This window comes from Saimiri boliviensis, chromosome 14 (genome assembly GCF_048565385.1).
Source record: "Saimiri boliviensis isolate mSaiBol1 chromosome 14, mSaiBol1.pri, whole genome shotgun sequence".
Lineage (NCBI taxonomy): Eukaryota > Metazoa > Chordata > Mammalia > Primates > Cebidae > Saimiri > Saimiri boliviensis.
This window is the reverse complement of record NC_133462.1, coordinates 41,299,838-41,327,548: the sequence shown is the minus strand read 5'-3', so window position 1 is coordinate 41,327,548 and position 27,711 is coordinate 41,299,838. Positions and strand designations below refer to the sequence as shown.

The following is a 27,711-nucleotide window of genomic DNA, read 5'->3' as shown; positions in this document are numbered from 1 at the left end:
GGCGATGGCCTGCCCACGCCCCCACCCACCCCTCCCACACAGGCCAGTCCTGGTGATGGCCTGCAGGGCAGCCTGGGGTGTCCCAGCAGGCAGCGCTGGGCAGGACATGTGGGGCAGTTGGTGGCACCCCCTCTGAAAGGCACTGCTGCCAGTGGGGCCGGTCAGCCTGCCAAGCCAGGGCGGGCGTGCGCTTCCTGTGGGCACCGGGCGGGCCTGGCCACCCCTCGGCTCTCTGACCCTTGCCCCGCTGTCTGCAGCAGACACTACATGAGCCAATTACGGTTGGCACGACGTCCTGAAGCAGGCTTTGGGCTCTGCGGCTGCCGGCTCGAGCCCGTCTACGTTCTGATTTCTGTTTTTTTCATGGTTTGAAAGAAAGCAATCTCTTTGTCTCTGCCCCTGCCCTGCTCTGCATACCCAGAGGCAAGCCAGCAGCCCCGCCGCCTTCTCGTTTTCCTCGCAGCGCAGCCGCAGGTCCTCTGAGACCTGTCGGGAAGATCGGGCTGTCGGGTGTGTCAGTCTTCAGAGGCGGGTGACAGCCACACTGCTCAGAGCACTCTGGCTTGGTGTCCGGGCTCCAAGTGATGGGGCCAGCCAGCAGCAGCGGTACTGAAGTTAGTCCCGGACCCCTGAACTGGCAGTCATCCCTCCCGGGCCGCCATTTGCAAGCGGCAGCTGCATCCGGTCCAGCCTCCTGCTAGACCCTCTCTCCACCCAGGGTTTTCTTAAGCGCCTGGGGTGGCATCAGTCAGTGGGGACTCACATTAGCCATGTTAGGAGATTTTGTCAGAGGAGGACGGAGGGGACAGCCCTGAGCCCGGCGGGCCTGTCTTCCGCTCTGCGAGCCGTTCCCTTCCCGATCCCCTTCCCCCACCACGGCCTTGATCCTGAAGGAGGTAACATGGGGGTACACGGCCACCTTCTACAGAACCAGGGCAGGCCAGCCACCTTCACACCAGGTCCTCGGAGACCTTGGTGGGGCTCAGCCACCCGCATGTCACGGCGTGGGTGAGGGGCAGGAGGAGGGGCCTCCCCACATCTGCCTGCAGCCTGGCCCTCCTGGACGGTGTCTGTCTGGGAAAACACGTCCTGTGGCTGCTGTGCGGGTGCCAGGGAGACTGGCCGAATCCGTGGCCGACGCGTCCCACTGGCAGGACCCGGAAAAGCAGAGGAGCTCACTCTGGCCTGTGCACCCCCACCCCGGCAGTGACAGGACAGGCACGCACGCCGGTGCATGGCCCCTGGGTCCCCCGGCTTCTCACGTGTGTTTATTTTGTCTCCCACTTACACTGTGAGCCGCTTCAGGGCAGGGCCCTGGCGTTGCACAGTGAAACTGCATTAATTGAGACTTATTAATTCAGAGCCTGTAGTAGTTCAGACACGGGAGATGTGACTCTTCTGGAGCTAAAAGTTGGAAAACGTTTTGCTCCGGGTTTTATAGCTACAACTGCAGAATCTAATCTAAGATCAGTACCTTTTTTTTTTCTTTTTTTTTTCCAGCAACTAAAACCTTGGGAAATTAAAGGTCTTTAAAACGTGCTTTCAATTCTGAGGCAGACAGCTCTGAACCCGGCCAAGAGCAGGCGCAGGGACGCTCTGGCTTGGAAGGGGTTTTGCCTGGCAGCACCACTTTCAGGATTCAGACATCATGTGTTTACCGCAGGAGCTTCCAAAATAGGCCTGCTTTTAGGTGGAGCGTATTGGAACTGAGCTCAGTGAGAAAATGGGCACCCTCCCCGCCCCCCAAAATGGGAGGCAGAAGAGTTCACTCCTGAGGCCGCGCCCCTGCCCTTACCCAGGCCCTGGGCCGGTCTCGGCAAACCCGGGCGAGCCAGAGCCTGACTCCTGGGTCCTGACGTCATTTCAGGGACCAAAGTTGCTGTTCTCTCCCATGCGTAAGCGTCTGGGCTCGTTAAGACAACTGGGGCCGTCCCAGCAGGAGCGTGCGAGGTCCGTGGCCTCCGGGAGTTTGGAGCTGGGTCAGGTGTGAGGCCGGCAGAGTCACACCCGCTAGGCTCCATCTAGGCAACGGGGTCCAGTCCCCCCTGAGGCTGAGGTGCAGTGGGCCCGGCTCCCTGAGCTGCCCTTGGGTTCTGGGGGCAGTGTGCCCACAGCACGTGCCATCTTAGGCCGACGGTGCTGCAGGCATGGGACTCGGGGCAGAGTGCGAGGCTGAGCCTCTCTGTGCCTGGAGCCGGACCGCTTCCCAGCAGGGGCAGTCAGGGCCTGGAAGCCAGTGGCGGGGCGTGGGCGGCCCCTATGCCCAGCAAAAAATGGCACTGCTGCCCATGTTTACGCAGACACACCTGCGACTGCTCCCCTAGTGCTGAAGCTGCTCTGTGGGATGTGATGTGCCCTGAGGTTGTTACACTGCAAGTTACAGTACCAAAGTGACTTCATGGCTTATGACAGGCTCCAGCAAGCTTTTTCTTTTGAGTCGGGGTCTCACTCTGTCGCCCAGGCTGGAGTGCTGTGGCATGATCACAGCTCGCTTACAGCCTCGACCCCCCGGGCTCAGGTGATCCTCCCACCTCAGCCTCCCAAGTAGCTAGGACAGTAGGTGTGTACCACCACACTCACCTAATTTTTTAAAAATAATTTTGTAGGGACACACTCTTGCTATGCTGCCCAGACCTGTTTTAAAATCCTGGCCTCAAGCGATCCTCCTGCCTCGGCCTCCCAAAGTGCTGGGATTACAGGTGTGAGCCACCATTCGAGCCAGCTCAAACTGAACTGTCAAGGACCTGATAGTGACTGTCTGCAGCTTTGCATCCCCCTCCCTGAATGTTCAGCCCTGCCCTTGCAGCACGGGCTCAGCTGTGGATGATACATAAATGAACAGGCATGGCTGTGTGCCAATAAAACTTTATTCACAAAAACAAGTGGCAGGCCAGATGTGGCCCATGGGCCCACCTTGGATGATATGCCTTCTCAATGAAGAGATTTAGAGAAATAAGTAGCCCAGAAGTGCTTAATCCCACCATTGAAAGAACCACAGTTAGTGTGTGGGTGCATTTCCCTGTCTTTAAAGACCCTTGCCCATAATTGGGGTCTTGCTGTATTCACCGTGCATTTTGTATGTCTTTAGATAACAGACAGTCCCGAGGATGTTTCTGTCATTGAAAGGGGCCTGTAAACTACGTCTTCCAGCGCACGCCACCCTGTTACAGGAATCTATCGTTTATTTAGTTTGTGCACGATGGTTGAATGGTTTGGTTAGAATCGTGTGTGTGCGTGCGCGCACAGTGCAGGCGTGCTTGTCTTTCAATATAAAAGCAAAGGACATCTTTGAATTCGTTCCTTCCTTGGGTGAGATCGCTGGCAGGGGGAGGTTAGGGACGAGCTTGCCTGGAGTGTGCAAAGTTCCGCCTGTCATCCAGGCTTGGCGGAGCTGCATGGCTCCTCCCTGCGTCCTCCTGAGGCTGCTGGTGTCTGCTCTGAGCTCGCTGGGGGCCGAGTGGGGATTGTGATGTGGACCCACCCTCCTCCTCTGGGGGATTCTGCAGGACTCAGCAGCCACCTCTCCCTCTGCCGTCGGCGGTTAGGGCGTGGCATGTCTCCTGCACGCGGGAGCGCTGTGAAGCTTCACTGATTCGCCTGCGAGCGGCGCTGTCCAGCCCCCGAGGTACACTTGGCGGGTGGTCAGGCCGCCCCCTGATGGGAGTGCTGTCCAAGAACCCGGTTCTGCTTGGCGTCTGGGGCACCCACAGGGGTGGCCTTGCTTTGAGGCTCCGCTCTGCTGGCCTCACCTGGGAATTAGAAGAAGCTCATGGGTTCGAGCCCAGGCCAGAGCAGTGAGACCAGGATCTTGGGGCTGGGGAGAGTGATGGGGGCCGAGGGCTGCAGTTGGCAGGCCCAAGCCGTAGACGAGAGGCTGGTACCAAGGCAGGCCAGGGTAACTTGGGGCCGTGACCCACAGGTAACATGGCGTGTTTGGCTGGCGGTGGGGGCTTCATGCTCCACTTCCCCCACCTAAGTCCCCACCTCCTGGCCTTGCACCTCTCCCTGTCCTCAGAATCTGCTCAGCACTGAGGGGCACCGCCACCCTGTCCTGGTCAGACTCGCCCAGCTTCTCCGTTGGCTCTCGGGGCGGCCCTGCCCATGCATGTGGTTCTGGTGGCTGTGTGTATCACGCAGTTCCACACCGCGGAACATGGGGCCCTGGGGCGTGCTCAGGCCTTGGGGGACCGTGCAGGCCTCCTCTTGCCCTGTTTGTGCCTGATTTCTCCATCAGAAACTAATGACACGGCCAGATTCCCCTGGAGGGCGCCTTCCATCTCTGTCTCGAGTGCTGACGGGGGACTGCCCAGTCGGGAAGCAGGAACTGGAGCAGGCAGGGTCCGTCCCCTCCCTTGCAGACACGGGTGTCCCAGAGAGTGGGGGGCTGGGCGGGGCTGTGGTGAGGACAGTCGGGGCCTCGCTAATGAAAAGAATGAAAGCAGACAGCGAGGTCTGCCCTGCCTGAGGACTCTGCGTCGAGGCTCCCTCCCACCTGCACCAAGCCCTTCCCAGCCGCAGCACGACAGCCCACCAAGTCCTGACGTGCCCGGCTCGCCCTTGTGGGGGGACGTAGCTCCTGCAAGCGCGCCTGATCAGAGTTGGTGGCTGCAGTGGGGGCTGGGCATTCAGCAGGAGGCTGTAGCTCAGGGGAGCTGGGTTTCCTCACGGCCCTGGTGAGTTCCTCTCCTGCACTGTGGCCCTGCTGAGCTGCCCAGCACTCAGAAGTGACCACCCCATGTCCTCGACTCCTGAGGCTGTGCATCCCTCTCTGTTACCCCCCGGCCTTGCTTCTTTCCCTGTTTCCTTCTCGGGTGCCCTGGCTCCCCAGCTCCCTGCAGAGCCACGTGGAGACTCACGGGAATGCTCCCAGCTGCCCCCTCCTTCTAGTCCAGCTGTGGGCAGGCTGGCACCAGCAGCTTCATCCTGGCAGCGGTGTCAGCCCGCAGGGCAGGGGATGCGTCCGGAGCTGGGCCAGCCCCGGCTGGGCGAGGGGGCTCAGGCCGGACTCCAGGCGGTGGCGATGTGCTCTGTGGAGCATGTCTGCTTGTCCCCTCCGTGGGTGCACACAGGTGCTTTTTTTAATTACTTAAGGAGACGCAGTGGCAAAACCGCTCAATACAGATCCCCTAAGCTGCTGTCGATGGGGACGCCAGGGCGGCCGGCCCAACCGGGAATCTGAAACGCGGGCACCATCTGTGCTCCCGCCACTCGGCGGCCAAACGACACCGCCAACCTCTCTCTCCCGCACAATCTTTCATTAAATGAATTGAGTTTGCTGGGAATCGCTCGGCCATAAATATTCCCTCCTGTCCCTGCTCCCGGATCCAGCAGAAGGTTCCGTGGCTGCCCCTGGAACCGGCGAAGATGGGGAGGCAGAAGCTTCGGGAAATGCCACATGAAGGTTTCCGCCCATCCCCCACCACACAGCTTCAGATTTGGGGTCGTAAATATGTCAGTGACTCCAGCAAAGTGCGGGCCGCCTGGAAAGGTTTGTCAGGGCAAAGGAGTAGTCGAGTTGAATGACGTCTTTCCCTTCCCGTGTCCTTCGTCTCTTTGAGCACGGGTGGTGGCAGCAAGACAGGTACTTGAAACAGAGGAGTCTTACGATGTTTAGAAACGGACTTCTCCTGTGCCTGATTGATGAGGGCAGAAAGTTCCACGTGGAGTTGCGAGGCTGAGGTGAGGGCTGGCAGAGATTGGGCCTGTCTCTCCCCAGCAGGAGACAAGGTCTGTGTCCCCTTAGAGCGGGGATCGTGCCTCTGGCCCCCCAACCCCCCAGAGCTTCCCCCTGGCCCTTCGTTATGCCTGCGGAGACTCCCAGGGGCTACTTTGTCCTCTAGAGTCTAGACTAGGAGTCTCCACAACGCTGCCCGCGGGTCAGATCTGGCCCTGGCCTGTATTCGTCAGTGAGGTTGTATTTATTTTTTGATTTTACTTTTTCAGATGGAGTCTCGCACTGTCACCCAGGCTGGAGTGCAGTGGTGCGATCTTGGCTCACTGCAACCTCCACCTCCCGGGTTCAAGCGATTCTCTTTCCTCAGCCTCCCGAGTAGCTGGGACTATAGACACACACCACCACGCCCAGCTAATTTTTGTATTTTTAGTAGAGACGGGGTTTCACCATGTTGGCCAGGGTGGTCTTGACCTCTTGACCTTGTGATCCGCCTGCCCCGGCCTCCCAAAGTGCTGGGAGTACAGGCTTGAGCCACCGCGCCCGGCCGTCAATAAAGTTTTATTAACACACACACCCGTGTGCATGCATTTGCACATCGTCTGTGATGCTTTTGACGCACAGTGTGGCACAGTTTCTCAAAGCTGAAAACACTTGGCGTTTGGGCCTGTTCTTGGGTTGTTCCGGCTTCCTAGAACAGAAGCAGACCAGGAGTGGTGGTGCATACCTGTAATCCCAGGGCTTTGGGAGGCTGAGGCAAGAGGATCCCTTGAACCCAAGAGTTCAAGACCAGCCTGAGTCACAAAGTATGACCCCATCTCTAAAAATTCTCCTAAGAATCAGCCAGGCATGGTGGTGGGTGCCTCTAGTCCCAGCCACTTGGGAGGCTGAGGCGGGAGAATCACTTGAGCCTGGGAGGTTGAGGCTGCAGTAAGCCATGATTGTACCACTGCACTCCAGCCTGGGCAGCAGAGTGAGACCCTGTATCAAAAAGAAAAATGTTCTAGAAGCGGAAAGCGCAGTGGTGGGATGGGGCATGGGAGGGTCCCGCCTGCTCTGGGGTGCGGCGCGGGGGCTCAGGCGCCTGTCTCTGCCAACAGTGCACGTGCCGGAAGGACATGGTGAAGATCTCCATGGATGTGTTCGTGCGCATCCTCCAGCCTGAGCGCTACGAGCTGTGGAAGCAGGGCAAGGACCTCACGGTGCTGGACCACACGCGGCCCACGGCGCTCACCAGCCCCGAACTGAGCTCCTGGAGCGCGTCCCGGGCCTCGCTCAAGGCCAAGCTCCTGCGCAGGTGAGTCCCCAAGGGGCTGCCTCCTGACCGGCCCCAGCCCTTCCCACCGGCAGGAGCTCCAGGCGTGTCCCACTCCTCGCTTCCTGTTCCCGCCCCACCTCCTCGTTCATCCTGCTCTTCCTGTTCTGTCTGTTTCTCTTTGCGTCTGAGGCACAGTGTTTTCCGGAGGTCTCGCCTTGCTGTGGGTCGGGGTAGGCCCTGCTCCCGCGGGCCCTGTCCCTGCTGCTCACACACACGGGCTCCCACACTCCTGTCACATCCCCTCAGCGGCCCCAGGCCCTGCGCCGTTGCTTCCGCAGAGACACCAGGCCACGTGGGTCCCAGTCCCTCTCTGTCTCCACGTTTCTACTCTTGGGCTACTTAGGCCCCTCCCCCGTGCTGAGAGCGGGCGGATCCCGTGCAAGGACTCAGGGGCATCAGGTGGACCTCAGGGCCCCTTCCCTTCTGTGTCTGCGGCGGCTCCTCTGGTGTAAAAGTGCTTCTTGGATTGGAGATCGTGGTGAGGATTGCTGAAGCCGGCCCCCCGGCATGACCCTAGACGCCCTCCTCCTACTCAGAACCCCTCCCTGTACATCCGGGTCCCCACTGCCGCACAGAGCCTCCCAGCGAGGGTCCGGTGTCTGCCGGGAGGAGAGGGCAGAGCGTCTGTAGCGTCCTGGCCTCTGACTGCAAGAGGCCGTGGGGACACCGAGGCAGGTCCCGGCCGAGAAGATCCACGTCACGCCCAGGGCGAAGGCGAGGCTGGCCTCCCCGCCCCTCCTCTGGGAAGCATCCAGGCATCCAGGCCTCTGAGCTGTCCTTGGCACAATTGTTGATAGATTTCACTCCTACTTGGTGCCCAAGGAACATCAGGAATCCCCTGAGCTGGAGCTGGAGCCGGTGGTGGTGGGGGGACGGCACAGAGTGGGCTCAGCCGACTCCTCCTGGGAAGGGCCGGAGAGCAAACATTTGTGACATGGCGACTTTGCAGGCCAGACCTCCTGTGTCTCCACTTGTCCACTCCGCATGGCAACTCAAGATCCCTGCAGATGACAGACGGCGAAGAAATGCGTGTGGCTGTGTCCATGCAGCTTTATTTATAGACCTGAAATCTGGATCTGATAACGTTCACGTGCTACCAAATATGAGAATTTCCTTTTTTGAGCTACTTAAAAATGTGACCATCGGCCAGGCTTGGTATCACACTTGTAGTCTCTGCACGCTGGGACTCCTGGTCAAGGCAGGAGGATTGCTTGGGTCCAGGGGTTTGAAAACAGCCTGGACAACGACAACGTAGTGAGACCCCATCTCTACAGAAAATTTAAAAACCGGCCAGGTGCGGTGGTGTCCTCCTGTGGTCCCGGCTACTCAGGAGGCTGAGGCAGGAGGAGGCTGAGGCGGGAGGATCACTCGAGCCCAGGAGGTTGAGGCTGCAGCAAGTCAGCATTGCACCACAGCACTCCAGCCTAAAGGACGGAGCAAGACCTTGTGTATTCAGGGGAAAAAACCACGTAAACACCGTCCCTGGCTTGTGGGCTGTACCCAGACGGGCTGCTGGCAGGGCTGGTCTTCCGCCAACTGTGGCGGCCCCAGTGTGGGGGCGACCTCCCCTTCCCTTTGCGCAGTGACCTTCCCTCTGCAGCCGTCCAGTCACTGCTGGCCTGATCCTCTCCCAGCTGGCCATGGATGGTGCCCACTCGAAACCCAGCCACTGAGCACCAAGGTTGGGGGCGGCTCAGCCTTCTGGGGTGGATCCCCTACTTCGGCCCCCACCATGCTCTGCAGAAACAGACCTCTGAACTGGTTTCTGAGAAGTCACTGCTGGTCCAGAACCTTCTCTCCTAGGCGGGTGCGGCCTTTTCCACATGTCCGTCTGTCTGTGAGTCTGGGCCTCAGCCTCGGCCTCCTCCGTCTTCCCCACCCTGCGGCCTCTCTCAGGGAATGTTCCCTCCACCCCTCCCGACAGCCCCCAAGGTGAAGCTGCTCCTGTTAGCCACCGTCTGATTTCCTGCCTCCTGCCTGCTCAGGAAGAGCCGCTTCCTGCTGAGGCTGCCGCAGGTGCCCCCACCAGCCTGGCACAGCGCGTGCTGCCCAGCTCCCAGGCCAGGCTGGACGTGCTGTTTGCATAATGGTTAATTGATTGTGGCTCAGGCTAATTGGTCAACAGAGCGGATTGCCAATAAACAGGCACTGTGTTCCCGGAGTGAAATGGGACGAGAGGCCATCTAAATTGCCTGCCAGGAGGAGACATGGAAGCCACTGCGCGGCTCCTGTGCACACTGCTGTGAGGAACCTTCTTTGCACACAGGAAGCGGACCCCCCAGAACCAGTCCCTGCACAGCCTGGCCTCCTTGCCCCGGCCACCCCCTCGCTCCTAGTCACAACCTGCTCCTCCCAGGAGCCCCCCTCCGGTCCCCGCCTGCACTGCCATCCTGGGGGCTGCCTTCACCCAGCAGCGAACCTGAATAACAAATGAAGTCAGCTTCCCAAGGATGTAATTTTCTTTAAAGCCTTCAATATGTAAAACAAGGCTGATTTTTTTTTTTGCTTTTGCTTTTTTTTTTTTTAAGTCATAGGCGTGCTTTTCTCTGGAGAGGAGGATGGGTGACTCACGTTTCAAAGCCCAAGCCTACTGTCCTCCCTCCACCAGGGAGGTGGCTGGTTCTCAGAAGGGCCTCTGCACTGGCCCCGTGGGACCCTCTCTGCAGGGCTCTGCTTCTCCCCTGAGCCAGGCTCCCTCCCTGAGGGCGTGTCCTGGGGCCAGGGTGGCCCCGTCCGAGCATCCGTGGCTCTGGCTGTGTGGGGAGACGCAGCAGACTGGCTCGCTCTGTCTCCCGGATGAGGGGCTTGTGGACACAGGCTGGATCCTTCTCTGGTGGGGGTCGGTGGGGGGCTTCCTGGGCCCTGCAGGGTGCTAAGCAGCTTCGCTGGCCTCCACCCACTCCATGCCAGGAGCATCCCCAGTCTTGACAACCGCAAATGTTCCCCGACATCACCCAGTGTTCCCTGGTGGGAACTCCTGCCCTAGACCAACGGATGGCATCAGGGTGGGTGCCATGCTCTCGCCCCAGTGGGGTCCAAAATTCCTTGCTCTCGGCATGGCTGTGGGAGGGCCCCCATGTGTTTACCAGGTCCCATGGGGTGTGGATGGTTCGGCACAGCCGTGTGGGCGCAGAGGACACAGCCTGCTCCCACCTCGCCGCCTTACATGGGTCTCTTCGGAACTAAATCTTGTTGGGCGAGCGTTAGAGGCTGCTTGTATTTTTCCCCGATTTATGGGTCGCCTGATACTGCAGCCTGGCTCCTGGTGGCGCCCACAGCCTTCCCTCTCCCGGCGGCGCCGTGCGTTCTGGCTCCCTACCTGGGCTGGAGCCCTCTCAGTGCTCCATGCCACGCTTGTCCATGCAGGGACTTTCCATGCAATAAGTGCCACGTACACGTGCTCCAGCAGGTGTGAGCTCCCAGCAGGTCATTTGTGTACCCGCCTCCCACAGCCTTCCTGCCCACTGCTGCCCTGTGAGCCTGCCGGGCCCAGGCCTCGTTCCCCCACCTCCTCCGAGCACCGTGCTGCCTGTCACCACCGAGCCAGTGCAGACACCACCACACCCCTGGCCCCGACTCCCCACCCAGGCTGCCACACCCGGGCTGCATTCCTGAGCCCTCCCTGCCAACAGGGACCTCAGCCCTCGGGGACGGAACCTCATGAGCATGGGGGCCACTGGCCCCTGCAGGGCACCTGCAGCCTCAGGGACTCACTCGCTGTCTCCTGTCTCTTTCCTAGAGCAGCCCCTCAATTTCCCAAAGGTGCAATTCCTTAGCACAGGGTCAGTGGGCGGGGGTGGAGGGCTGGGTCTGAGGGCTCAGTCTGGGGTCAAGGCTGGGGCAGCCCCTCCTCCCTGCCCTGTGAGGAGCCCTGAGCCAGCGTAGCACTGAGAGCTGCTGGTCCCACCCTGGGTGCTGCAGGTGCTTGGTGGTACCTGGTGACGGCGCCAGAGGCCGTCCACTCGCCTCCTGCCATGCACGCCGCGGAGGGCGCCTGCTTCCCCCTCGTGCAGTTATCTGGACTACCGCCGCCATTTGGCTCGCAGGAATGGGCCTGGGTGTCCAGTTAAGCCTGGCAGGCTAAGTGCCTGTTTATCTCCACTCTCTCCTGAAACACCACTGAAACACCAGGGAGTGAAGTACAGAGAGCAGGAGAGGGGCTGGTGGCAGCTGAGCACGTCTGCAGGCTTTGAAAAGAAGGGCAGGGCAGGCAGGAGATGCCATCGGCTGGCAACCAGGAGGACAGCCAGCAAGGAGCGGCTGGGCCGCCCCACGGGGCTGCAGAAAGACACGCGGGCGGACGTGGGCTGCTCCCGGGGGGCTCGGGGGTGTGGGGGCCTCTGGGCAGAGGGAGGCGCCTTCCTGGGTGTGCAGTGGGGCCTGGCTGACGGTCTCACCCACCCGCAAAGACAGAAGAGATGAGAGGAGCCAGGGTCCTTTCCCAGAGAACAAAGGGGCCCAGTGAAGCGAAGCCACAGATGCTTCTCCAGGGGCTCCCCCAGAGTCACAGGCTCCTGCCCTAACCGGTCCCCGCCACTGCATTTACCAGCCCAGCTCACACACGGCTCAGCACCCCGTGCACAGAAGGACAAAAGGCCAGGGGCCCCACACATTGGAGGCTGCGCTCCCATGACAAAGGCAGGGTCTGCACAGCAGTTAAAGGCAGAGCTCCGTAGAAAAAGAATGCAGGACCCCAGGGCCCTGGAGCGGTACTGGGACTCTGCTGTGAAGAGGAACGTTCCCAGGACAAGTGGCTCTCAGCTGTTACCATCCAGAGAAGAGAGAATCCCCACTGTGGATGGGGGAGTGCTTGAGGAAGCCCCTCCCACAGCACAGACAGAAAGAGCTGGAAGATAGGAAGGATTAGGAAGTCCAGGAAATCCAGTCCCTGACGGGAGTTTCAGAAAGAGAAAAGTGTCCCAGGACCCAAAGACTTGCATTTCCAGGTTAAAAAGTCTACCCAAGGATGGAAATTACCCAAAACACAATGCATCCCTGCGAAATTTCTCAACTCCTGGATGAAACAAAGACCTTGAAAGCTTCTGGAGCAAACAGATTTACCAGACCGGGGCTGGCGAGGTGCCATGATCCCAGCACTGTGGGAGGCCAAGGCAGGAGGATCACTTGAGGCCAGGAGTTTGAGGTCAGCCTGGGCAACATAGCAACACCCTGTCTCTGTCAAAAAATAAAAATAAAATAAATAAAAAGAACAGGAGACCCTATTAGCACTGGATTTACAGTCATAATGCCTCAAGCTAAAAGACAAAGGAACAAGGCCTTCAAAAGTCAAAAGAGGAATAATTCTCCCCAAATCCTTTAGCCAAATTGCCAAGAAATGTGTGAGGCGAATAAGGATCTTTTTAGACATGCAGAGTCTGGGATTCCACCTCCTTTCTCAGGAAGCTGTTGCAGGATGTGCTCCAGATAAACAAGGACGTAAACCCAAGAAAGCCATGGAACTGAGGGAACAAGAGCTAACCCAGGAGAGTCAAGGGGAGTCTCAAGATCATGGGAGAAGGAACCAACACCCCCAGAGGTGTCACTGGGGAGTGGGGGGCACCCTGCGTAGGAGGCCACAGCAGGAGTTTAAGAGCAATGGCAGGGAGCTCAGAGATACCGAGGAAGCTAAGCATCCAAAGCAGGAGGCCAGATCCAGACCCTGGGAAGGGCAGGCGGGGAATGCAGCCCAAGTTGCTCTGCAGCTCATGAATGCACAATGTTTATGGGGCATAAAAGCGTAAATGTGGAATTTGGCTGCAATGGAAGATGGTGGCAGGTGCAGACAGAGAAGGGGACGGTCATGGAGGCTGGTGAGGATGGCCAAAGCCTCAGTGCCTGTGCCGGGAGCCAGATCCAGAAACAAGCATCATCGGCTGCAGAGACAGAAGGGGGATGAAGGCATCAGGGTCGGGAAGAGGAGTGCTCTTAGGACCCTGGAGACACCCCAAGTGATGGACGCCCCTTGGCCGTGGGCCATGCTCCCCTTGCTGCTACTCTACCCAGTTCCGTGTAGTGTGGAGCCCGGGGGTCTCAGCCTGGCACTGCTGTGGGTAGGGAAGGGCTGGGCTGCAAGGATGAGGTCCCAGACCTCTGAGCCCAGTAGGCGTTGGGCACCAGGACAGGCCGGGGGCCCTCTGGGGCAGGCACAGTAGGGCTTGAGGGCCGTGGGGGTGCCCGTGGTCGGCTGTAGGAGGGGAGGGCCGTGGTCATAAGTGAGGTCTCCGGCGGGTTTTCAGGGTAGGGGTGGAAGGAGGGACTGCAGTGGGTGGGAGAGGGGGCTGCGGAGCCAGGTGAGTGGAGAGGGGGGTGCCCTTCTGCTGGTGCTGTCTGGGACCTGGGCAGCCCCACCGTGGCATCCCGGCCTTGCAGCCCTGGGGCATTCCCAGACCAGGAGGGCAACCCGCCTCGGGACGACAGTGGTGACAAGAGCCAGTTGACCCCAGCGCCACTCTGAAGCTCCTTACTCCTGAGCCCGCTGTCTCCATGTGCAGCAGGCACCCAGCATTTCCTCAGCCCACAAGTGGAGGAGGCTGAGCTGCCTGCCCAGAGCTGTCCTCTGGCTGCTGTGGTGGAGAATGTTCCCTGGAGGGCAGGGGCAGCCCCCGTGTCCCCTACCCACCTCCTGCTCCCTGTGTTAGTGACTCTGGCCCCACGCCCGCCCCTGCCTGCCTCCCGCCTCCACCTGGCCGCCCTGCAGCGACTTTGTGTGCACCATGCTGTGTGATGCCATGCCTCCGGTCCACCCGCTTTCTGCCTTGAGTCATCGTGGTGGGCCATGCTGCAGACATCGGGGAGCACTGATTCTAGCAAGTCAGGCAGTTGAGGAGCAAGGAGGGCTGGCAGTGACTACTGTTCTAGGAAGGCTTCCTGGAGGAGGCGCCCCAGAAGCCAGCATGGAGCACAGGGCGGGCAGAGTGGCTGGGAGCAGCGGTGGGCAGGGGTCAGGTCCAAGTGTCCTGGGGGAGCGTGGGCTGCTGCTGGCCCATGTGACAGCTTGGCCCAGGCAGCGACAAGCTGGTCCTGGTGATGGAAGCCCCGTTGGCGGGTCTACCCCACCCCATCAGATGAGCCTGCCCCACCTTGCTGACCACTTGGTTCTTGGAGGGGCAGCTGCCACAGGGACCCCTGTGGGATTGAGGTGTCCAAGTCTGAACTCACGGGGACAGTAGACACAGAAAGGGCCTGGAAGCCGCAGCTGGCATTGGCAATTGCCCGGGAAGCGCTGGCACTCCCAGCTCTGCTTGGCGGCTGGTGGGCTTGTAGTGGCTGGATCTCAAGTAGGGAACGGGAGAAAGGCGGCTGGGGAGCTGGGCTGTGTGGCCTCGAGCTCATGGCCTAGGGAGGGCCCTGGTCAGGCCAGGGCGTGGGGCAGCCTGGGGGTGGGCCTGGAGGAGATGCGACATCACTTGCCTTCGGGAGGCACTAGTGACCTGCCAGGCCTCGGCTTCTCCGCAGTCCCGGCTTCTGCCTGAGCTCCCTGAGAGCCACCCCCTTCCCATCTGCAAAAAGCTTTTGCTTCCTTGCTGGAAGGGCCCTGGAGGTCCCGGGGGAGCCGGTGCGAGGCCCTGGCCGCTCAGTGCAGGTTCACCGGCTGTGCCACTTCTCCCTCTTCTTTTCTCAGCCCCTCTCGTTCTCATTTCTGAGAAGTCCCAGCTCAGCCACGCCTGTATGCCTCAGACTCGGATCTCTCACTTGGGGCTGTTGTGCAGGAACTGGGGCCTCCCCGCCGTACCCCGAGATCATGGTGCCCAGGCTGGGCATGCAGAATGCACCATCCTCTTGGCCCATGCTTGCCCTGGGAGCAGATCCTGGGCTCGGGGCACAGAGGAGGCCCTGGCAGGCCCTGGGGCTTGGGCACAGGTCAGAGCAGCGGAGTGTGAGCTGGGGGCTCCCATGCATCTCAAGGGCTGCAGAGAGACGACGCAGGGAGTCGGGGACAGAGCCAGGGGCCCAGGACCAGGCGTCCTGGGGAGTTGAGCAGAAGTCCTAGAGAAAAACCCCCTGAAATTTACATTCTAGACAAATTAGTCTGAAAGAAAGCAGACTCTGGAGAAAGACTGAGGAGGAGAGGAAACCAAGTCTAGAGAGGAAGAAAGAGACCAAAAGGCCGGGGCTGTCGTAAGTGTCCTCTCGTTCCGTTTGTCGTCCAGGCATTTTCCATGAGCGCTGTTTCCTTCGGAGCTCACACTCCGTGTCTGTGTCCCGTGGCACACGCGGCTCCTGCCGCCCCGTCCCACCCGCCATCCCACCTGGTGTCAGTCGGCTTCCCATCTCCAGCTGTCATCAGCGTCCCCCGCTTGACACCGTCCCCACAGCGTCCATTGCCCCGTCTCCCTTCGGCCTCTCCTCCCACACAGCTCCTGCCCCCTGAGAGCAGGACCCCACCCAGGGTTCCCCTTGCCCCCGGCGCAGCTGGGAGGCTCCCTGCTGCCGGGCACTCTTCTGGGGTGGGCGGGGGCTGCGTGCTGCCAGATGGAGTACACAGACCAGGCGCCCTTCCCTCCCTGGTCTCCCCTCCTGCCTGATAAACCTCCCTCTCCAGGTCTCACCGGAAACGGAGCCAGCCCAAGAAGCCCAAGCCTGAAGACCCCAAGTCCCCAGGGGAGGGCGCGGCTGGGGCGCTCCTGGAGGAGGCCGGGGGCGGCATGAAGGAGGAGGCCGGGCCGGAGGCCGACCCGGAGGAGGAGGAGGAGGAGCCGCAGTCACTGCCACATGGCCGGGAGGCCGAGGGCGCAGAAGGTCAGTCCCCGAGGAGCCGGGCCTGGCACCGCTGCCTTCCCACACTCACTGGGCGTCTCCTGGAAGGAGCCAGTGCCTGCTGTGGCCAGAGGCTGTGCTTTATAAGAATCCCATCCAGTGGCTTTCCTGCCAGGGCAGGGCATCTCGCAAAAATAGACACTGTGGGGTGGAGGTCATTGGAAGTGTCTCCTCCCCCAGAATCGAGAAGAGCAGTTGTGAGTCTGGGCACAGTGGCTCCCACCTGTAATCCTCGCACTTTGGGAGGCTAAGGCGGGAGGATCACTTGAGTCCAGAAGTTTGAGACCAGCCGGTATAACACAGGAAGACTCTGTCTCTACTTATGATTAAAAAAAAAAAAAATTAATCGGGCTTGCTTCCTTGCTGGAAGGGCCCTGGAGGTCCCGGGGGAGCCGGTGGGAGGCCCTGGCCGCTCAGTGAAGGTTCACCGGCTACACCGCCTCTCCTTCTTCCCCTCTCAGCCCCTCGTTCTCATTTCTGAGAAGTCCCAGCTCAGCCACGCCTGTATGCCTCAGGCTGAATCCCTCACTTGGGGCTGGTGTGCAGGGACTGGGGCCTCCCTGCTGTACCCCGGGATCATGGTGCCCAGGATGGGCACGCAGAATGCACCACCCTGTTGGCCCACACCTGCCCTGTGAGCAGATCCTGGGCTCGGGGCACAGAGGAGGCCCTGGCAGGCCCTGGGGCATGGGCAGAGGTCAGAGCAGTGGAGTGTGAGCTGGGGGCTCCCATGCATCTCAAGGGCTGCACCTATAGTCCCAGCTACTCGGGAGCTGAGGTGGGAGGGCGAGGCTACAGTGGGCAGTGTGTGCACCTCTGCACTCCAGCCTGGGTGCCAGAGCAAGACCCAGTCACACACACACACCCAAACACACACACACCCCAGACATACACACGCATCCCACACAGACACGAACACACACACACACACACACACACACACCCTAAACACCTCCCCCCCACACACACATACCCCCCAAACACACACAAACTCTCCGACATACACACACATCCCAGACACACCCCCCCCACACACACCCTAAACACCCCACACACACACACATATCCCCCCAAACACACACACACCCTCCAACATACACACACATCCCGGACACACACACCCCCACACACACACCCTAAACACCTCCCCCCTCACACACACATACCCCCCCAAACACACACAAACTCTCCGACGTACACACACATCCCAGACACACACCCCCCACACACACCCTAAATACCCCCCCACACACATATCCCCCCAAACACACACAAACTCTCCGACAAACACACACAACCCAGACACACACACCCCCACACACCCTAAACAGCCCCCCCACACACAAATACCCTCACAAACACACACACACACCTTCCGACATACACATCCCAGACACACACACCCCCACACACCCCAAACAGCCCCCCACACGCACACATACCCCTCAAACACACACATACCCTCTGACATACACATCCCAAACACACACACACACACACCCACACACCCTAAACATCCCCCCCCCACACACATACCCCCCCAAACACACACACACCCTCCGACATACACACACATCCCAAACAGACACACACACCCTCACACACCCTGAACATCCCCCCCACACACATATACCAAACACACACACACACCCCCAAACACACACACCCCCGACATACACACACACACACCAAAAAAAACAGACTAGGATGCTGCCTGTGGCCTAGACACTGAAGCGCGCCTTCAGTGGCCATGGCCGCCTCTGAGCAGAGGGCTGGCTCTGACTGCTCGGTTTAGGGCTTTAGCTTCCGGGAGTCTGCGCGGAGTGGCGACTCTCGGCAGGGAGCCCTTCCCTCTCCCACCCTTTCTGGACACCAGGCAGGGAGTGTGTGGGGTGTGCTGGCCAGCCCGCCTCCCCTCAGGGCTGCCCCCAGGCGTGATGCCTCAGGTCCAGGTCATGGGACCACATTCACCAAGGGGTCCCGGTCCCCAGTTTCCCTCTGGATGAGCCCAGCCGGCACGGTCCACCTCTGAGGCGTCAGGTCTCCAGGACATGCTGGTGTCCAAGGTGAATGTTGTCAGAACATGGCGAGAGGCGCAGCCGTGGGGTGCTCAGCAGGTGTGGGCCCCTCCCACCCACCAGGGGCAGCCGTGGAGCACCTGACCTGTAACGATGGGATCACAGCCCTAGTGGTACTCCCAGAGGCAGGCACCTCCCTGCCCTCCCGGGTACACGGGGCTGGTATTGAGGGTCACAGTTGGCCAGTGGCTGCGTCCCTGAGGTGAGGAAAGCGAGTGTCCCCGGGGGAAAGAGCAGAGGCCAGGGGTGAGTGTGCCTCTGATGAGCTGCCCACTCGGTGTGCTGTGCCAGCCCCATGTGTGTGCAGCACGCCTCGGGAGGGCTTGCCAGCCGAGAGATGCAAGACGAGGAGAGAAGGCGTCGTGGGCAGAAGGAAAGAGCGCAGCTGCCGTGGCACTGTCTGCACACAGCTGCGATTCTCTGCGAGAAGCAGCAAGCCAGTCTGCGGGTGGAGCCACACGGCGACTCGGGGATCAAGGGGAGTGGCCGGAGATGAGCCACAGGCACAGAAACCCGATCTCGCTCCTTATATGTGAGCCGCTTACCGCAAACAAAGCTCCCAAAGACACGCCCCTTGCGATGCCAGCAACCGGAAAGACGGATCTTGGAATGTACCTAATGAGAACTGATCTCGACAGAGAAACTTAGACCCTTGCTTTAGAAATAAGAAAGAATTACTAAAGAAACAGAAGGAGGTACCAGGTGTCAGGAGCGCCCCTGAGCAGACAGACGGCAGCTGCCCTGCGTTCCCCGCAGGTTCAGTGCGGCCGCATTGGGATCCCAGCAGCGTTCGCTGGTTTCCGTGCAGGGGGATGAAAACCCAGGGCCTACCTAGAGGCCAGGACTGCCCTCTCGAAAGCCGGGCTTCCCACAGAGCTGCAGGACCCCGGCGAAGATGACAGGTCAGGGGCCTAGGAGTAGGGATCCTGGAGCTGCGGACGTGCTGAGACCTGGAGGCCTTCCCTCCCGCTGTCCGGGCCGCGGCCTGTGAGCGCCCTGTGGCCACCGACGTGAACCGCCACGACCTTGGTGGCGTCAAACGGCACACGCCTTCTCTCCCAGCTCTGGAAGTGAGCAGTACGACGCGGGCCTCACTGGGCTGTGATCAGGCCGCGGGCAGGCGGCTTCCTCTTGGGGCTCTGGGGGAACCCGTTGCCCGCCTTTCTCAGCGTCCAGAGGCGCCCATGTCCCTCGGCTCGGTGACCCTCCTCCCCTTCACAGCCACAGCGCGGCCTCTCCCAGCCTCTCTCTGCCACTCACCCTCCTCCCTCCTCTCGTGAGGACCCTGGGAGGAGCCTGGGCCCCCAGTTCCCCAGGATGCTCCCGTGCCAGGGCCTTCACTCAGCCCCACCTGAGCGTTCCTTCTGCCGCGGGAGGGACAATCGCAGGCTCTGGGCTGAGGTGCAGGCGCCTTTGGGGCCGCTCCTCTGCCCGCCACACGCCTAGGAATGTGTGTGGGAAAGAGAACTGGCAGCCTGGAAACACAAAGCCGGAAAATGTCGTTATAACTCAAGGCTAAGTGATGCTTTATTAAAAAGCACAAAGCAGAAAGATGAAGACTGACAAATGCAGTGACTCTCAGATACACTGCTGTTTATCCAAAGATGGACCTTTAAGAAAGTGAGGAGGCAAGCTGACGGGTAGGGAAGGCACCTGCCATTCTGTCACCAACTAAGAGCAGATAAGAAGGCCGAGGATCAGGAGGAGCTCGGCTCCTCGAGGAGGTGGCCACGGAGGAGGAGACCCCTGAGGCTGATGTGCTCGGCCTGCTCTGGGAAGCGAGGGGAGACGCTGCCGACGGCTCCCTGGAACACCAGAGGTGGAGATACCACCGTGCCCAGCACCAGGAGCCGGTGCGGCGGGCAGCACAGTCCCCCGCCGCCTGGGACCTGCCTGAGTCCAGCTGCGTTGGAGTGAGACCCGGCCTCATCTGGCGAAGCGGAGCAGTTTGCAAACTGCACACCCAGAGCTGCCCTCGGGCATGTTTCCTGGAGAGACCTTTGCTGGGGGCACTAGGACTGTGCAGATGTGGGGACAGGCAAGGCAACCAACCAAATCCACGGAGAGGGGCAGGGAAGCGGCGCCTTCGACACCCTCGTCTGCCCCGCAGGCATGAGCCCTGGGGGCTGCTGCTCCCTACCCTGTGGCTCTCGGACACGTGGCACAGGGGCTCTTATAGGCTGTGCTCTGTTTGTTTAAAGCCCACAGACGGGGCGGCTGAAATGTACAATCTCACCGCCTGTGGAGGCTGGACGTTCACAGTCCACACGTCAGCCAGGCTGGCCCATTGTGAGGACCCAGGAGGATCTGTCCCCGGCCCCTGTCCTGGGCTTGGAGGTGGCATGCTCGCGTTCCCTTGGTGTTCTCCTGGTGCGTGTCTGCCGGACTCCGCCTTCCGCAGGACACCAGCCCACCCCTAGGACCTTATTATAACTCCTTCCAGCTGGGAGCTCGAACTCCCAGGCTCTACCTCAGCCTCCCAAAGTGCTAGGATCGCGGGCATGAGCCACTGTGCCCGACTCTGTCTTCGTTCATGTGACTGATCTACGAATCTGCCCAAGGCCACTGCCTGGAAACAGCCGCGCTTCCCCCATCCCGGCGTGACCTGCCCTCGCTCGGGCCTCGCCGTGGCCTGGGCCTCCGAGTCTCAGGTTCAGGGAGGTGCCGGACCAGTGGGTCCTGGCTCTCCTCTGCTCTCCCGTCCCCATGTGTGGGCCTGCCTGGATGGGCGACACTCCCCCCGTGGACAGGGAAACTTGCCTGCTGGAGAGAAGCCTAAGCCACGTAGGGGAAGGACTTGGGGAAGATGGTGCCCCGTGCAGGCGAAGCCCTGGCCTGGTCACTCATTGTCCTCCTTAAAGATGTACAGGTCAACTCGGCCCCACCCGAGGTCCCCGGGGGTCCACGCACCTCAGGCGGTGGTCACAGTGGCAGGAGGCTGGGCCTGGGGCATCTCTGTGGCCTGTGGCTTCCACAGACTCTGAAGGGCATGAGCCCCCACAGAAAGGCCAGGGACCGGCATGGAGGGTTAGAGGCCACCTTGGTGCCACGTCAGGGTCTCTGCCCAGAGAGGGCTCAGGGCTGGTGCTGCCTGGCTGACCTGGACACACCATCTCTGTTCCACGATAGAGACTCCTTCCTGAGAAGGCCCGGATCTGGCAGGGGTGGGCATTTTTTGGACACAGCCCTTTTCTCGGGAGCCCGAAGTCCCGAGAGCCTTTGGCCGGGAGACGCAGCTCGGGAGGCCTCACCAGAAGGCCTCCTCACGGTCAGGGGCGGGGCTGCGGGAAGGATTTCCTCAAGTGGTTTCTGGTCTTCCGTGAATGCCAGTTTCATGCCCCTAAAAGCTGTGACACCGAGGGAGCGTTCAGGGCCTAGCAGTGGGGTGTGGGGTTTGTGTTTTTATATGGAACCAGCCAGGAGGGCCGGGAGGGAGGCGTCGGCGGTCTCGGAGCAAGCCCCTCGGCCGGGAGGGGCCTGGATGGCAGTTGGGAGGCTTCTTCCCAGTGGCCACCTGTGCCCCTGCCCCGTTCTCCCTGGCTGCTTTGAGATCTGGGAAGGGCGGCCGCCCTGTTGCCCAGCCCGAAAAGAGATCAGCAGCCCCACCAGTCAGGGGCCTGCAGTGCAGGACACGCAGGGGCTGGTGCAGAGCCAGGATGGCGACCAGGAGGGCTGGCACAGGGCTGTCCTGCCCCCCAGTGTGGGGAGAGGCAGTGGGGAGAGCAGACAGTGCCCGCCCCGCCCTGCCCTGCCCTCGCCCTGGAGCGCCACTCTTAGGAAAGCCCTCGTGGCTGGCAGCTGGCTTTAGGACATGGACCATGGGACATGGACGGTAAAGGCTGCCATGTCTCGAGGGGCCGCGAGCTCAGGCCGGGGACCCCAGCACATTCCAGCCGAGCCGCCGGCGCTGTCAGGCACATCCCGCTGCAGGCTGAGCCTGGAGGACGGCGGTGTTGGAGGGGGTGGCCAGGGAGCCCCTGAGACTGGGACTGGGTTGGCCCAGGTATGGCGGCCAAGCATGAAACGTAGGAGAGGGTCCCTCAGCCAGGCCGCAGCTGGAGGTTGATCTCGGCAGCCTTGGAGCAAGAACAGAGCCGTGTCCTTGGAAATGGGTGGTTTCCCGCCCTCCGCAGGGCAGCCTGGGCCTCTGGACCTGTCTTGGGGTTTGCTGGAGGCTCTGTTGGAAACCCTGGTGCTGGGGAGGGGTGGTCCGGCAACGAGGCAGGCTGGTGAGCCCTGATGGTGGGGGTTGCGTTGTGACAGCTTCCCTGTACCCCAAAAAGAGTGTGAGCAGGGTGTCAGCCGGCTGCCCTCGGGGGCCTGGGCGCGCTGCCGGCCTGTCTGCTCAATAGTCCCGGCCGTGTTCTGAGCCCCTCACCCATCTCCACTTCCTCAGGCCAGGCAGGTGAGGGGGGCCAAGGTCCCTGGGGAATGCAAGGACAGAGCCCCAAGGCGCTGTTGCGGAGTGCGGCCATCTTTCTGCCTGTCTGTCCTGGCCTTGGCTGTCGCCCTCTAAAAGGTCCCTGTGCACCTGCCCTGGCCTCACAGAGCCTGGGAGCTGACGGAGAGAGGCCTGGAAACTTTTCTTGCAAGTTTGAAAATCCAGGACACCAGCAGGCACGGGCTGTGTGCGTGGAGCGGGTGGAGGCTGTCGGCGTTGTCACTCGCCACTGGCTGCAGGCAGGGGTGGGGTGGTCAGCCGGGCCCCCAAGGCTCAAATTACCCCCCCCCCCCGCTTTGTCTCCCATGCCTGGTGCCTCCAGGAGACAGAACCAGGCCCCCGAGCAGGGAGGGCTGTGGGGAAGCGGGACTTGGGACCAACCCTGTCCTTGGAGGAGGAGGGAGAGTCCTGCAGCGTGACCCTGGGTGAGAGGACAACCCCAGAGGGCCCGGCTCCTACCCTTCTGCACCTCCCCAGCAGAACCAGGGCCTGGGGCAATCGCACCAGCTGCCCGCTCAGCTCCCAGGAGACCCCGTGGTGGGGGGAGGATGCCAGCTCCTTAGAGAGGAGGGGACTCCCCAAGGACCCTCTGAGCAGACACCTTCTGTGGTGCCATATGCTGACAGCCCGCTCTGCGTCCCTGGCCCCACAGCCCCTGTGCGTGGAGCAGCCCGTTGTGTGTGAGGGGCAGGTGGGGGCCGTTTCCTCCTGGCTGCTTCCCCACTTCCGCGTGGGTGTGCTCAGCAGCCCCGCAGCTGGAGGCCAGGAGCTGTGTCCTGGAATCGTCCTCCCTCTCCCGAGACCATCGGTGCCCCAGCTGGGGGCCTCCTGGGCCAGACGGCACGCCAGCCTCTGCCCCTGAAGATGAACCAACTGGGGCAGCCATCATCGTGGCTTGGGAAGCCGGCCCAGCGGTGTGGGGACCGAGTCCCAGTCCTCCATGGGCCCGAGGTGTGGAAGCCAGGTCAGATCTGCCATCCCGAGTGGGGCAGGGCGCTCGCTGACACAGACGAAGAAACACTGGATTTCCTTAGGGGAACAAAGCTGTCCTCAAGTGCCTTTTACACACGCAGTACAGCGGCTTTCCCGACAGGCGCTCATGGTGGGGCATGTAGCCTCTGCAGCCTGCCGGCGCTGCTCCAGCTTCCCGTGGGCCGGGGCGCCCTGGTGAGGCAGCCCCTCCCCCACATCTCCACCCTCTGCTCCCGGCCTCCCTCCGGCATCTGCAGGGGAGAAAGTTTCTTCCCACGGCGGCCCATCTGCTGTGTCCACTGTTTACCTCCCCTGGCCAGATAACAGCAGCAGGGACGACAGCGCTCCCTGCAAGGCCAGACGGCACCTGGGAGCGTTCCAGGCTCCCCTGCCAGGGGTGGCAGTGGGGGAGGGACCAGACCAGTGCCTCCAGCGCCCCAGAATGCTCAGGACTAGCAGGAGTGGGGGCGGGGCCGCCTTCCCCTTAATGGCCGCTCACTTGCCTCTCTTGAGAAACAGGTGGGAGTGTGCCTGCCAAAGACACTGTGGGTGGTCCCCGAAGCCTGCAGATGAAGCTGGGGTGGGTGTGGGAAGGAGAGCGGGAGCAGGGAGGACAGCGCTACCTGCACTCCTGGGGGAGAGTGCAGGCTGGGGCCCCTCATGGGAGGGGGTGGGGTGGCATGGCTTCCTCCCGCCTGCAGGGTCTGCTGGGGGAGAGTCCTCACGTGACCCTTCCTGGGCTCAGTGCTGGTCAAGGGTTAAGTGTTCACCCCTGGCACTTGGCAGCCCTGTCCCTGAGGTCCTCAGCACTTAACCACTGTTCCTGGCATCACAGACTATGGAACCGGGGGCAGCTCGTGGTGGGTTTTTAGCAAGTGGTGAGATGGGGCGCTGTGCTCCAAACCAGACCCCAGGACGGGCCACGTGGTCACCAGTTGAGTGTGCAGGGATGAATTTCCTTCCCTTGATTTTTCCTTCCTTTTCCAGCCTGCTGGGGGAGGTGGAGGTGGTGAAGTGTTAGTGCAGTGACTGGTTCGTCCTCATCTGCCTGGGACCTTCCAGTTTTAGCACGGAAAGCCCCATAGCCCAAGAATCCCTTGGATATCAGCCCCTGTCCCTTCTCACAGGATGTCCTGGGAGCCCTGGGGCGTGGAGACACACAGATGGGGGCCTGAGCCCCCCGTCCCCGTTCTCCAGGGGGAGCAGGCAGGGCACCAGGGCTCCAGGGCTTCACAGTGAGCTGGGCGGCCAGGCTACTCTTCCTTTGGATCAGGGATCCAAGGTGCCATGCCACACCTCACCCCGAGTGCAGGAGCCCTCAGAGGGATCCACCCTGCACGAGCTTCCCACAGCCTGACACAGCCCCGCTGGGCTCACATGGAGCTCACACGGAGCTGTATGCAGGGCCAGGCCCTCCCAGGGCTCCGGGGCGAAAACCTTTCCCAGTGTCTAGAGGCGCCTGCATCCCTTGGCTCAGGACGCCTTCCTCCCCCTTCACAGCCACAGCACAGCCTCTTCCAGCCTCTCTCGGACTCTCACCCTCCTGCCTCCTCTCGTGAGGACCCTGTGAGGACACTGGGCCTCCGTGATCATCGGAGGATCCCCTCCCATCTCAGGGTCCTTCACTCAATCCCACCCACAGAGTCCCCTCTGCCACTTTGTGTCCGCATCCACACATCCAGGAGAGCTGGGGGCTGTGATTTAGCCAGCCAGACTGCCCATCCCAGTTTTTATTTACTGCACACCCGTCCTAGCCCCAAAGTAAAATGCCACCTGACCCCTCCCCGCCACCTGTCAGGACCTCTCCCCAGCGCGACCCTGGGGATTTCCACACAGAAGGCCCATCTGCTCACATGGCCACTTGGTCAGGGTTCATTGATCAAGGTTTTGTGCGTCGTTCAAAGCTTTACTCTTGTCAGAAGCAAAACCTGAAATAGTGTTTTCACGTCCACAGTAGAAATGTACACAATTCGATATGTGGGAACAGAAAAAGTGCTCCTCCCTCACCGGCACCCCGACCCCCACCCAGGGAGATGCCCTTTGGTGCGGCCCACCCAGGTGGCAGGTGGCAGGACAGAGCAGCCTCCCCGAGCTGGGTTTGGGGACCCGCCTCCCACCTGCCGTAACCCCAGAAGGTGCCTAGAGCAACACCTGGCGGGTCCTCGCAGGCCTTGGCAGGCGAGAGCTGCTGCTGGGCTGGCCTTCCTGGGAGACCTGGGCCCTGGGGGTGCCTGGCCAGGTGCCCCCGAGGTGATCTGAGGTGGTCTAAAGCCTGTGCTCTCTGCCCACTCGTGTTCAGGTGGCCTCTCCGGGCCAGAAGTGGCTCTCTACCATCCCAGCCAAGGTTGGGGGATCTCTGGGGAGCAAGGGACCAGCAGCTGAGCTGGGGTTCTCTTCCCTGACCGCCCTCTCCTCTCTCCACAGAGGATGGGAGGGGCAAGCTTCGGCCACCCAAGGCCAAGAGCGAGCGGAAAAAGAAGAGCTTCGGCCCGCTGCCCCCGCAACTGCCGCCGCCCGCCCACTTCCCCTCGGAGGAGACGCTGTGGTTGCCGTCCCCGCTGGAGCCGCCGGTGCTGGGCCTGGGCCCCGTGGCCATGGACGAGAGCCCCCTGCCAGCCCCCCTCAACGTCGTGCACCCCGAGGTGCCCAGTGAGGAGCTAGAGGCCAAGCCTCGGCCCATCATCCCCATGCTGTACGTGGTGCCTCGGGCCGGCAAGGCGGCCTTCAACCAGGAGCACGGGTCCTGCCAGCAGGCCTTCGAGCACTTTGCCCAGAAGGGCCCGAACTGGAAGGAGCCGGCCTCCCCCATGGAGCTGACAGGGCCGGAGGACGGTGGAGCCAGCAGTGGGGCCAGCCGCGCAGAGAGCAAGGCCCGGGCCGGAGAGGGGCAGGTGGGGCGGCGGGGGCAGGCGGGGAGGATGGCGGGAGGTGGGGAGGAGTGGGGCAGGCCGGGGCAGGGGGGCAGGGGGGCGGAGGGGGCCAGGAGGCTGCCTCCTGCGCTCACAGGGAACTCTGGCTCTTCTTGCAGAGCAGGTGGGGTGTCTGTAGTTAGAGAACAGAGGTGCCTCGTGGCCCTTTCCTGGGACTGTCACCCCAGAGGAGAAGACTCAGGCGTCCGGCTCACTGAGCCTGTGTCTGGCTCGGAGGGAACCCCCCAGGGGTCTGTAGCCTGGCTCTTACCACAGCTTGTTATGTGTTTCAGGCACCGTCCACATTTTCCAAACTGAAGATGGAGATCAAGAAGAGCCGACGCCATCCCTTGGGTCGGCCACCCACCCGGTCCCCGCTGTCGGTGGTTAAGCAGGAGGCCTCGAGTGACGAGGGTGAGTGGGGGTCCCCAAGTCGGCTCTCGTCAGCCTTACTCCAAGCTCTGCTGCTATGGGGGGCCCGGCTCCCCTTTGACTCCTTCCCACCCCTCCCCCGGGTCTTCCCCGATGATCCCAGGCCCTTCTGTGGCTGCGCCACCTTACCTGTCAAATGGGGGCTGGTCCTCAGCGAGTCCAGTCAGGAAGGCTCACAGAGCTGAGGCTTGGAATCCCCAGGCCTGGGCCGAGTGCCACCTACAGACCCGGCTCCTGCCAGCACGCCCTCCCCCAGGCCTGGGCCAGGTGCCCCGCCAGCTCACAGGTGCACAAGGCCGCAGCTCCTCCCTCTCACGTCCTGGGACCTGCCCAATGCCCATGGCTGCTCACATTCTCCAGACTGTTGACAGAGCGTGACAGTGCGAGTGTCGGGGCCGTGGGTTGGGTGGGGCAGAAGTGCTGGCCACCCCTCCCAGGTGGAGGTGATGGAAATGGGGTCAGAGTTTGGAATAACCAGGTGAGGCCTGAGAGCTTGGGCGGGGTCAACATGCAGCCCCTCCCAGCGTCTGACCTGTTCCCAGTGCAGATATCCTCACAGCCACATCCATTGCTAGACACGGCCAGCTAAGAGGCCTGTCCTCGGAAGCACTGTGGCTGCTTCGGGGCAGGGGGAGGTCCGCTGTATTCCAGCTGCATGACTAGAGGAAAGCCCCTAACCCACCCTGGCCACCTGAGAGGTGGTCACCCCAGGGCAGGTGGTCACTCCAGGACAGGGGGACACCCCAGGACAGGCAGACATCCCAGGACAGGTGGTCACTCCAGGACAGGCGGACACTCCAGGACAGGCGGACACCCCAAGCCAGGTGGACACTCTGGGACAGGTGGATACTCCAGGACAGGCAGTCACTCCAGGACAGGCGATCACCTCAGGACAGGTGGTCACCCCAGGACAGGTGGTCACTCCAGGACAGGTGGTCACTCCAGGACAGGCGGACACCCCAGGACAGGCGGACACCCAAGAACAGGCGGTCACTCCAGGACAGGCAGACAACCCAGGACAGGCAGTCACCCCAGGACAGGGACACCCCAGGACGGGGACACTGCAGGACAGGCGGACACCCCAGGACAGGTGGTCACTCCAGGACAGGCGGACACCCCAGGACAGGCGGACA

At 61.5% G+C, this 27,711-nt stretch overlaps 1 protein-coding gene across 4 annotated transcripts in view; it reads left to right on the top strand.

The window, feature by feature from the left end:
• Positions 1-27,711, top strand: part of KDM4B (lysine demethylase 4B) — a 181,708-nt gene that overhangs the window by 133,550 nt on the left and 20,447 nt on the right. For 3 of the 4 annotated variants that reach the window (XM_039465928.2, XM_039465929.2, XM_074384759.1), the window contains 5 exons: positions 6,772-6,968; positions 15,009-15,107; positions 15,532-15,728; positions 25,662-26,128; positions 26,440-26,560. In XM_039465928.2, coding sequence (XP_039321862.1) covers positions 6,772-6,968; positions 15,009-15,107; positions 15,532-15,728; positions 25,662-26,128; positions 26,440-26,560 — 1,081 coding nt within the window. The remainder of the gene's footprint in view (positions 1-6,771; positions 6,969-15,008; positions 15,108-15,531; positions 15,729-25,661; positions 26,129-26,439; positions 26,561-27,711) is intronic. The other variant, XM_039465931.2, reaches the window with a different exon arrangement.